This window comes from Trachurus trachurus (assembly GCF_905171665.1).
Source record: "Trachurus trachurus genome assembly, chromosome: 13".
Classification (NCBI taxonomy): domain Eukaryota; kingdom Metazoa; phylum Chordata; class Actinopteri; order Carangiformes; family Carangidae; genus Trachurus; species Trachurus trachurus.
Window position 1 is genome coordinate 34,116,053 of NC_139892.1, and position 11,798 is coordinate 34,127,850.

The 11,798-nt window shown below is 42.8% G+C and overlaps 1 protein-coding gene across 2 annotated transcripts; it reads left to right on the plus strand.

Annotated features, from left to right (window-relative positions):
* The first annotated feature begins 792 nt into the window (after positions 1–792).
* Positions 793–11,536, plus strand: mlf1 (myeloid leukemia factor 1). Of its 2 annotated transcripts, XM_083985483.1 has the most exons (8): positions 793–954; positions 1,578–1,743; positions 5,602–5,646; positions 7,504–7,587; positions 7,692–7,820; positions 8,667–8,826; positions 10,125–10,266; positions 10,462–11,536. In XM_083985483.1, exons 1-8 carry the CDS (start codon positions 908–910, stop codon positions 10,526–10,528), a joined length of 840 nt encoding a protein of 279 aa, XP_083841609.1. In that variant the 5' UTR covers positions 793–907; the 3' UTR covers positions 10,529–11,536. The 2 variants fall into 2 exon arrangements, with proteins under 2 accessions (XP_083841609.1, XP_083841610.1); XM_083985484.1 differs by lacking the exon at positions 5,602–5,646.
* Positions 11,537–11,798: the final 262 nt, after the last annotated feature.

Here is an 11,798-nt window from a genome sequence, read left to right on the forward strand (position 1 = left end):
TGAATTAGAGTGCACAAATGATTTGCTAAGGCAAGCACATGCATTAATCTTGGCTTGTGTGAGTGCGTGCTTAGACTGAGGTCTTGTGTGTATGGATGGCCTCCTCACATGTGTCAGGTTGCCGTCCCTGAAGTCCTCACACCCTAGAATTAGAATCACTTCAGAAACAAAAGTAGAAAATGAATCCTAGAGAACACTATGTGATTTCTTCATTTTAATTGACAGTTTTAATATTTCTGTATCCTTTCATGGTTTAATGTGTAAAAGATGGAGGGCAAAATCCATAATCTATTTAAAATATATATTTCAATATTTCAAAGATAATCTGATACCAATTTACCTGACATTATCCGCTAGAACTTTTCTCCTCCGTACAAAATCTTACTTTTGTGTTTCCCCACCGTGTGAACTGACTGCGAAGGCCTCATAAGCTGCAAATTATATTTGAGAACAAGTTTTGCGGATATATATCCTTTAAAACTCATTCATATTCCTACACGTATGAACTGGTACTGGCTGTATATATGTTAGAGTTGTCCTGTGAGGCCTTGTTAGAGAAGCACACGGCGAATTCCACGTTGTTTTGCGCAAAGCAGACGAGAAAATAGGAGTTTTAAAAGAAATATCTGGAGTACCGTTGCCATGGCAGCCAACCACAACATTCAGCGCGCGGAGAGAACTCTGAACTGGCACTCCGAATAACCAGCCAATCCCCGGGCGGGGTTGCCGTCACGTGGCCCCGGTGTCAGAGTGGTTCTAAATGACTTTGAATTCCACAGCCTCCATAGTAACGTTACCGAGGCTGAGCGGCGGAGCCCTGACACCTGCGGCGGACACGGATTATTTTATTTTTTTTTAGTAAAAAATCATCTAAAGAGTTTTGTTTACAGCTCCAAACTCCGTGGAAATGTTCAACAGCAATATCAGGGACTCGGACGATGATGCGTTCTTTTCGTGAGTGGCTGAAATGTTGTTTTAAATCTGTTAATAATTGTTACTGAGAATGTTTAACCTGCAATTTAGGTTGTTGTTAGCATTCGATTTCATAACGCACCTGTAAAAACTAATGCTCACACATTTTACACTTTAAGTTAAACGAGTGTGTTGCTGCAGAAATGTACCTCCACTTTTAATTATCTTGACTGAAAAACCTAGTAATAGAATCTTGAAATACAAATTAAAATGTTGCTTTTTTGTATTTTGTCCATATGTGTACAGGTTTGTATCATTTTAAGAATCACACAGCCCAGTCTGACTTGTTGCATGAGTGAACACCTGCTGAGTGTGTCCACTCTTGACCAGAGCAAGTGTAAGGGAGGAGGGTGGGGGGACTGCCATTATTTTAGGGGGGTGCTTCTTATTACACAGTTTTATGTTCATTGAAGAATTTAGCCTCAAACTTTGCACAAGATATCTGAGTCATTCTCAAATATTGAATCAAGTGCTTGCTCCTTCTTTCTTTCCCTCCTAATCTCCAAGGACTTTTACAGTTGTTTGCAGTCGACTGCATCATCTTGCACCCCCTGACTGAACGCTGGAGCTCATGTTGTCCTTACCTCCTCTCCCCCCTCCAACAGGGATCCGTTCCGGGCTCACAGGGAACACATGCGGCAGATGATGCGTAGCTTCTCTGAGCCCTTCGGCGGGTCCATAATGCCCAGTATAATGGACGGGAGAAGCCGTGGTGGTCACAACATGCTGGAACATCCCAACTCATCTGTGGGGCTGAGGGATGAACACAGGGTGAGAGCAACTCAGTTCAAGAAGCACTCACTTATTTTACAATGTTCACATGTTTGTCTTCTTGTGCATTCACAGCACTGCTGAATGCATTACAGTATACACATTACACAACAGCAGACTGCACATACACCTTACAGCCCCCCCCCCCCCCCCCTCTCTGTCCACCGCTCACGGTAGATGATTAGTGTTTGGAGGAAGTGCTAAGTTTACTGAGGTTATAGTGGAGGCCGGCCAGTGGCAGCGTAACTGGAGCAGCACTCACTGAGGTATGGGGCCATGTGAGTCTCTGGTTTAGAGGAAGGGCAACCCCCTTGGCCTCTCCGGGCAGTTATATCTAGCCCCGAGGAGCCCTATTTATAGTGCATTGTTCCACTGACACACTGCTTTCTTGCAAATACACAGACTTCTTTAACCCTCACACCAATAGGACCCCTGAGGACTGCGCTTTGCTCTGCTGAGATGAGCTGCTGCTGAAAATAACACTTTATTTTGATATGATTCTAGTTGGCCTAGTTGTCATGTTAACTTAAAATATAGCTGGTCTCTCAGTATAACTGCTTCCCTATAAGACTTTCCAACACAGTTATAGGCTATGAGGTTAGAGTAAGTCTGGGAAAGCTGTGCAAAGTATGGTTGGATTAACTCTTGCACCGATTTTTTTCCCCCTGGAACAAATTTATGGTGTTTCAAGGCAGGTAGGCAGCCTGGGTCTGCCATGTTGCACCCGTTAACCTTTTCCCAGATCAACCCCCTGCACTGCTTATTTATCCCCGCTAAGTCAAATTTAGTCCCTGTCACCTGCTTTAATCCCCCCTACCTCATGAGAGCCTGTATATTTATCCCCGATAATGACTTTCATCAGAAGCTCAACCTCGATAGCCAGCGACCTGCTTTCTCTTTATTAGCATCATTCTATTAACTAGCTAATGCCAGCTGAGGAGGGGCTCTGCGTACTTGACTAATGACCTCAGTGACAGCGGGTGAAATGGAGATACACTGTAAAATCTCCACACAAACAAATAAATTAATCTAACATTAGGAGTATTTCAGTGCATGCTTCAGGATTTATCTTGCCTATCGGCCCCTAAACTGATTTCGACACAAAGAATAAACAGAAAATCCACAGTGTGGAGTCACTGCTGTCTGAATGAGAAGAAAAGAAAAAAAAAGAAAAGACACTTGTGGGCCCTAGAATGGCAACCAGAGGGTTATGTGCCAGATGCCAGATTCTTACCAAAAGCCTCAGAAAAACATGACCACAGATTTAATCCCAGTCCTCATACAGTATATCAGAAGATAAGGCTTGTGGTGCCCAGTAGTGGTCAGGGCGCTGCAGCAGCTCAGCTGTGTGTGCTGTTGTGTTGTTGGCTTTGTGAAGGCATGTGTGTGCGGATGTCATGGACACTCTGTTTTCTCATTGTTGCTCCTCTGGTCCATCTGTTTCTCACAACGGGCCTTGGCAGTGCCGGCGCATTAGCAGCCAGATGACAGACAGCTCACCCTCATACAGCTCTCCAATATCACAGGCACAAATGTTCACACAAAAATACATACATAAACAAACATGCACATCATACAGTATTGAAAACATTCTCACAAGCTCCATTAAAAACACTCTGACAGCATGAAAAACAGACACACTGGCGTGCACGGGCACAATCTCAAATGCAAACTCACACATTGGCCACATAATGCTGGAAGGCTTGTACTTGTTCTTCTTGTATTGGCTTGCTAAGCTTTAGATTCCCACTGGGAGAATAAGCCCTCACTTACCTTCCACGCCTGCTGTGGGTGCTTACATTTCCCAGACTGCCAATATCCACTACCTGGTTCATATCACCTTTCAGTGTGCTCATTCTTCTGGGCACTTGTTTATAAAAAGTACTGTTGAATGATAGTCAGGGCATCGTTATACATTCAGTTTGCTTTCTCCCATTCTGTGGCGTGTGCACTGAGCGAGTCTGGTTGGCTGTAGGTAGAGCTTATATCATACTGTAGATTCATGCCCTTTATGTCAGCGTTTTCCAGCCCCAACAGCAGTGTGAACTCCTTATTCAACTACAGCAGCTTTAAAGGTCCAGTGTGTAATATTTGTCAAGGTTTATTGGCAAAATCTGAATATACTACCAATGAATATATTTGTATAAGTGTATAATGGCTATATAATAAAATTTGTTTGGTTTTCACAGCCTTATAATTCTTCTTTTATTTATACATATCCACCTTTTTCCAAACGTCAAAAACGTAAGCCGGTTTTGCTCTTCCGGTGGAATTTTTTGTTTCCATGGTTTTGGTAGTTGCGGTAAATGCATGGATTTTTTTTCAATGAAAATCTGTAAAACACATGGATCATTACACCAGCTTTTAACAATGGATATCACACAAATGGACATCCGTGTTAAAAGCCAGCGTTAATAGATCCATGCGTTTACCGCAGCTATGACAACGACTGAAACCATGGAAACGTAAACATACAATTCCACCGCAAGTGCAAAACCGGCTTCCGGTTTTGACCATAGATGACGTTCGGAGTAAGGTGGATATCTGGGTCTTGCTTAGAAAGTGTCGCCATCTTGCGCCGCCATGTTTGTACGGAATGGAAAATCCAGCCAACCAGAGAGTACGTTTCAAGAGTTTCACGTTCATGAATAAACAATATAGATAAATAATAGAATCTGAATGCTCGATGTCCTCTCATTTTACACACTGGACCTTTAAAAAAATATCAGTCACCACAATCAGATCCACCACCTCCTTATATTCTGCTTCTAAAGAGCACACATTTTACAAAAACAAATCTCTCTCTCTCTCCAACTCCCTGGCGATGCTTCATTTCCCAGGGACTACGCGTTTGCTGAACAACTTCACTTTTCCTTTTTCATGTATGAATCATATCAGCACATGTCCCCAGTGGTGTAACCCACAGCCCCCTCCCCCCAGGAGCAGGAGCAGCCTGCCTCAGAGGGCACAGTGGCAGGTTCAGTATCAGATTGAGAGAGAGATAGAAGAAAGAATGCCAATCTGCAGTAGTTCAGACAGCCTAAAATAATGTGCTAAAGACCGCCGGGTCTACGTTGCTTATTTTGCTCTCTCCCTCTCTGCACAACCCTAGTCTAAATATAATGCTGGCAGATATGTAACTGGCATTTATTAGTTCATAGATGCCTCTCCGGGATAAAATTGGATGTGAGTCTTCATAGATCGCTGGTCAGGAGCGTTTTGCATCAGCTTGACCTTTGAAAAGAACTGAGAGAGCAGCCTTGGACTCTGCGACCCCCCACCCCCACCCCCTGTTAGATCCCTGTCCTGGCTGGTCCACTCGGCCCACTGCAGCCTTCCTAGAATGAAGCTCAGTTTCAGTGTTAAACCCACGCTAATCTCTGGCAATGCGACCCAATTACACATGGAACACAAGTCATTCAACACCCCACTGATTATGCACAATACCCATGCGAATTGCGCCACCAGAAAATACCCGCACGCACACACACACGCATAGTGATGGCTGTCGAGATGCTTATCCAGGGCCGCAGGGTCATAAACACCTGCGGTTTTGGCCTGGAGAACACGGGGTCTGACTGCAGGCCGCATGCTGCTCCCTCCTCACTGGCCTGTCACTCTTTTGCTGCCTGCACTCCCAGAGGGTTCATGGCCTTGAAGGGTCGCGTGTAAGGTCATTCGGAGAGTTCTTTGTAGCTGTGTCGAGGGCTTAGTGGCCGATGTAAGACAACCTAACAACTGAACTGGAGAAAGAACCTCGGCAAACGTGCAAAAAGTCTACATGATGTGTGTGTGTACCATGCTATACAGATACAGTACCATGCTGTGTTGTTAAAATGATATTGTTTGAATCCTCAGGATATGAGCCGGTCATTGTTGCCCTTTGGCAGTACTGACAGCACGGTCAGTAGTGTCTCGTGTCGTCTCTTGTCCAACTGCACCATCATTTATGTTTCTCTGGGATAGAAGGGATAGTTCAACATTTGGCAAATTCGCCTATTACCATAACACGTTGTGTTAGCGTGGTGAATGTGCAGGTCACAACTTGTCCACAAGAGTGTTTTGGAGTTGTTGGATTGTGTATTTTTTTAGTTTTGAGGGACAGTTGACCTGTACCGTTCACCTCCATTGTGTTTGCTGAGCAGCTCACGTCTCTGCCCCGCAGATCTCAAAACAACATGCACCGATAACTGAAGGAAATGAACCTACCACTATGACTATAGGGATTATAATAGGCAAATTTGCCAAACTGATGAACTATCCCTTTAAAGCTACACTGACCAACTGACCAAGTACATGCATGCTCTCACTCTCCAAATTTACACAACTATGCTCATCCATATCAACATTGTGTTCTTTCTCATTATCATATTGCCAGCAAAGCATCATTTTAACTCAGTGGCAGGATAATATAGAAGCCTAACGTCTTACCTTTATTCTTCGAGGCCATAAACACATCATCCACTGGATGTGTTCACTGTAAATGTACACAAGGAGTAACTATACTGTTTGAATTATGAAGAATAAACATTGTATAAACAAAACATTAGTGTAGATACTCAGTGTTTGCCTCACCACAAAGACTAAAAGTTTGAAGTAGTAAGTAAGGTTACTTATTTCCTAGAAAATTGATTAATGGATTACACAGTCATTGATTTGGAGATAAAGAACACCCACACACAACATTCATCATTAAGTTGAACTCCTTACGACCAGCAGATGTTTTGACCAAGATATACATTTTTTAATCAGCTGTGTATAATAAGGGATCCAACTGAAATAGTCTTCACAATAGTCTCCCATGGGTCTGTCTGTGTACAACATCTAACTGGCCTACTTTTGTGCGGTCCAGAGGCCAACATTGCTTTACAAGCATATGTCTGTGCTGCTGGCTGCCGTAGTGGGGTGAAACAAATAGATCACATTATATAACTACCACAAGAGTGACAAATAATTCTAGTGGAAACACTGTGGCCAGAATGTGGAAAGGGCAGTGGGTTGTTTTCTCAGGTTTACAATCTAATGTGTACTGCTGTCGACTGCAACATTATCACTCTTGTTGTTCTGACGATATGAAGATGATCTCCCCAGTAGTGACTTTAGGAAAAGTCAAAGTCCTGGTTTTTGCCCTTAGTCCATGAAGTTACAGTGATACAGCCATAAAGCTCTGCACTGTCTGCCAGCCAGTGATGGGATTGGAATAACAGTGTTATAAAATAACAGCGTTACTAACAGCGCTTCTTTTTTCAGTAATGAGTATTTTTTCCCTGTCATAACGCTGTTACGGTTGCTGACAATAAAATGAGCCGTTACTTGACTTGAAGTAACTATAACAAATTACTTTTTAAAAGTAACGTGCCCAACACTGCCTGGCAGCGTGCTTACAGAATAAAAACATCTGAAGTATTCTAACAACTCATTTTGCGGTTGTGGTGTTTGTTGGCATCTCACTGCAGCATGGCTGACTGACTAGAGTGGTGTACAGGATTTTCTGGCTTTAAATGAAGCACCTCAACAGTTACCTACAGAAGTTCCTTCATGAAGAGCTGGGAGTGGACGATGACGTCTGCCTTTGAATTCTCCATGAAGGAAAACCCACTAAACAAAGACATAAACACCTTGTGTGTTTGCACGCATGGATTTGGTTTCTAATTTTGCAGCGCTAGTGTGTGTCACTAGCTCACATATGGTTGAGTGCTAAAATGTGAATGTCTCAGATGTAGCCCTGTGGTTATTCTGTTCATTTTGTGTTGTGTGCAGGACATGATGAGGAACCCTTTCGGTATGTTTGACAACATCATGGCCAACATGAGAAACAGGATGCAGGACATGCACCAGAACTTTGTGAGTTTACTGTGATAACGGTGTTCTGCTCTTGTCCTTTCGTTTGTCTGCTTTCTTGAACTGTTACGGTACATAAACTGTATGTGTGTGTGTGTTTGTTTCAGGAGACCATGCCCTCAAATTCAAACACCCACTCATTCAGCTCCTCATCAGTCATGACATATTCAAAGGTTGGAAATGAGCCTCCTAAGGTCTTCCAGGCGACCTCGTCGACACGCCGCGCCCCTGGAGGGGTAAGTACGCCATAAGATCTGTTACTGTTTTATACCACAGTACATTAGAGCATAGTTCAATACACTGGGCTGGTAGAAGAAAACATGTCTGTAGAAGACTCACTCTCTCTATATTCTCCTTCAGTGATCACCATAATAACTTTTTTCCTCATAGCGACTCTTGTTCTTCTTAAAGGGATTGTTCAACATTTTGGCAAATTGGCCCATTGCTATAATCCCTATAGTTTTAGGAGTAGGTTTGTTACCTTTAATTGTCGGTGCAAGCTATTTTTAGAATGGCGGAGCAGAGCTACGCTATGGAGGCTAATGGTATTTCTTGGTATCCCCCATCAAACTCATCAAATACACAATCCAACAACTCCAAAACGCTCTCATGGACAAGTTGTGACCTACACATTCACCACGTTACGAGATAATAATGTAACATTACAAGACAGAGTTGTTTTAGAGGCAAATGCAGAGACTGCTTGCCGAAAAACTGCTCCCAACTGGAACGTGCATTAGTGGTTTTGCATGAACTTACCTCTAAAACAACTCTGTCTAATAATCTTCTGTTATTATCTCATAGCATGGTGATTGTGCAGGTCACAACTTGTCCACCAGAGCGTTTTGGAGTTGTTGGATTGTGTATTTAATGAGTTTGATGAGGAAAACCAAGAAATCCCATTAGCCTCCGTAGCGTAGCTCTGAGCAGCTTGCGGCTCTGCTCCGCTGTTCTAAAAATAGCTTGCACTGTCAAATAAAGGTAACAAACCTACTCCTAAAACTATAGGGATTATGTCAATGGGCCAATTTGCCAAAATGTTGAACTATCCCTTTAACACCACACTGATGTTTCATCACCAGATCACAGAGACCCGGCGAGCAGTTAAAGATTCTGAGAGTGGCATGGAGAAGATGGCGATCGGTCACCACATCCAGGACAGGGGACATGTTGTCGAGAAGAAATTCAACAAGAAAACAGGAGAGAAGGAGTTCATCCAGGACTTCGAGAATCTGGATGAATGTACGTTGAAGCGATCAAATGCAGTGGCTAGGGATGTGCACGGTTACCCGGGTACCCGAGTAGGCAATCTGCTATCCGGTTATGAATTTATTATCCGGTTAACCTAGGATTAAAAAAACGGCACATTAGAGCACAGTCTAGCGTTGGATCAAACTACATTATCATGCCATGGTTCGGCTTTTTGTAGTGTTGAACAATTTCACAACGTGATTTTCTGTTGTGTAAAAGTGTTTTTGGATCGAGCCTCGGACTTTCAAACCTTTTACAATAATCTGTGGTGGTTCCCTCGGCGTAAACCGTCGGGAGGGAGACGACAGGTATCATCAAGTCTCAAGTCAGTTTACAAATATTCTGAAACCTTCCCAGTTATTTCCTGAAACGATGCGAGGCAGAGAGGACCGAAGGCACCAACATGTAGTGTGGACTAATAAATAAGCACCGCTAATGATTTCAAAAAAAGAAAAAAAGTTTTCTCCTCCGAGGCAGCCGCGGCATAAATGCGCTGCGGTCAGCGCTCAGAGCGCATGCAGCGCATTTATTCCCCGGCATAAAGATGCACATCTGCCCCATATGTGCATCTTAAACTCCAGTCTCTACTCTTATTATCCACCTGATATTTAGTCTGACGACGCTGTGTGTCAGTAATGCGACTGTCTGACGGACAGAGCGCATTTATGCACCAGCTGCGCTCTGTCCGTCACATAGATACTGTATATACACGTGTAGCTATATATCTATTTTTTTTTATTTATTTGAGTGTTGCTATATTGTACATATACATCATATGATAACCACAAGTGTTTTTTAAAACTTTTTTGCCATCTGTTGATGGTTTGGGTCATGTGACCGAAGGTATATGAACACACCCAGCAACGCCAGAGGCGAACCTGACGACGCTGAAAGCGAAACGCGTTGTTCATTAATAAAGTATATCAGCAGAGTCTTATCAGTGTGCGGTGGCCGTCTTTTTCTATTAGCTATATATCTATGTGTCCGTCAGACATGACGTCATTTTATTTTTTATTACAGTATTCGGTTACCCGGTTACGACAAGGTTAGGATACTTGGTTAGAAAATTATTCGAAATGCCCATCCCCAGCAGTGGCTACACATGGTTTGTCTAACAGCTCAGTAGGGAGGGGGGGCGTGTGGTCAGATGATACATGTTCAACGGGTTTGTTATGTAGACCAGCCAACACAGCATAGCTCCGCTCCCAGGTCTACTGTCCAGGTATTTCTAGGCCATCGCTCCACCGCCAGAATGTTGCCTAATATGATCCTGATCCTCCGCCCCGCAGCTGAGGCGCAGTCTTTCGACGATGAGTGGCAGCAGGAGGTGTCAAAGTTCCAACCATCTGGCCCCATGTCTCGCCTGGAGGAAGCCCCACCCTCCCGTACCGTCCGCTGGGCAGCCCTCACTGGTCCCGAGCAGGCCCAAAGGTCAGTATGATAGGCTTGACCCACATGTAGTGTTGAGGACAGGCCAGATTCTGCAGATCGGGATCAAATGACAAACAAGTGGGAGACACTGACAGCAATACACATACAGTGTGAAAGTATTGTTTTCATGTTGTGATACCGCAATTATTTCAGTGTCTGAACTGTGATTGTTACTTTGTTTAATATCTTCCACAGAGACCAATCAAAGGGCAAGGCTGAGGGTGAAGGCAACATAAAAGGCTCGGGCTCAACAAAGCAGTAAAAAGCTGCTGTTTGTGTTGCTTATTAAAGTTTTTCAAGCATCATACAGTGCACTATGGTGCTCTGTGCCCACACTCACACACACACACTGGTTTCATCAACAAGATAGGTAGAATCAGAAGGCACTGACCCAGATTCTGAAATATTTAAGAGACTTTACATTTTATATTACTGCTGCCAAAAGAATACTGCAACAGTCTGAAAAGAAAAAGAGGACGAAGCTGAAGGTGGCTGCCCCATTACAGTCAACAGTTCTGCTGTTTCAGGGATCAAATGACTCCTCCCATCTCACTGTTAATATTTTGAATATGAGGCCTATGGTATTTCCTGCAGAATGATTGACAGGAATGTGAAATGTAAAAAATGTGTAGTGTGTTGGCTGTAACATACAAAAGCGGTGGTATGTCACTGTAACAATATTAATATTTTTCATACACTCATAAGAACATTACAATAAAGGTGCAAAGGGTCCTTCATATCAACCAGGAAACTAAAAGGGTCAGTGGTGTTCCTGCAGTTGTAGCCAAATTAAAACACATTAAAAATAACATAATTAATATGTGAGGCCATAGGCAGCACATATATTATAACACATTAACAGATAAAGAGCAGTTACTTTATATCCTTTTGAACCAGATGAATAGAATTTGCTCCAGGTAAGGTATTGTGATCTGTTTCATTCATTTCATCTGTTTCTCACATTGTGTCATTTTAATCCTGCAACAAGCCACAAAATCAGTCAGTTATTGACTGTTTAAGATCCATTAATGCAATTAGATAATGTCTAAATTGCCTTTTTGTAATTATATTGTCTGGTACCTGATGTTCTAGATATATGTATTATATCTGCTGTAATCTTTGTAAAAAGAAAATAATACTCTTCCCTTTTTATATTGTGACTTTGGTTTCTGTTTTTCATCGGATGAACTCTGTGCAGCACGGTGCAAACTCTTGACAATGTCTGGATTATTCCCAATAATTCAAGCTTTGTTCTTGTATATTTTTTCAAGGTTTTAAAAAAAAAAAGTCTGAAAATAAAAATGTGAAAATACGATGAAAAATCTGTTGCTTTGTTTTTAAATCAGCCCCCAAAGCAGGCTCATCTTCAGTACTCACAGAAAGGGAGGAACAGAAGAAGTTAAAGTTACATTTACTTTTCGTCTGTTAAAGGGATAGTTCAACAATTGGGCCATTGCCATATTTTTAGAACGGCAGAGCAGAGCCGCTAGCTGCTCAGAGCTACGCTACGTGGGCTAATGGGATTTCTTGGT

Coding starts and splice junctions, on each gene's coding strand:
- mlf1 (XM_083985483.1), top strand. CDS start 908: ATGTTCAACAGCAATATCAGGGACTCGGACGATGATGCGTTCTTTTC. Junction 7,588..7,691: donor AGGACATGCACCAGAACTTT/GTGAGTTTACTG, acceptor TGTTTGTTTCAG/GAGACCATGCCCTCAAATTC. Junction 8,827..10,124: donor CTTCGAGAATCTGGATGAAT/GTACGTTGAAGC, acceptor TCCGCCCCGCAG/CTGAGGCGCAGTCTTTCGAC.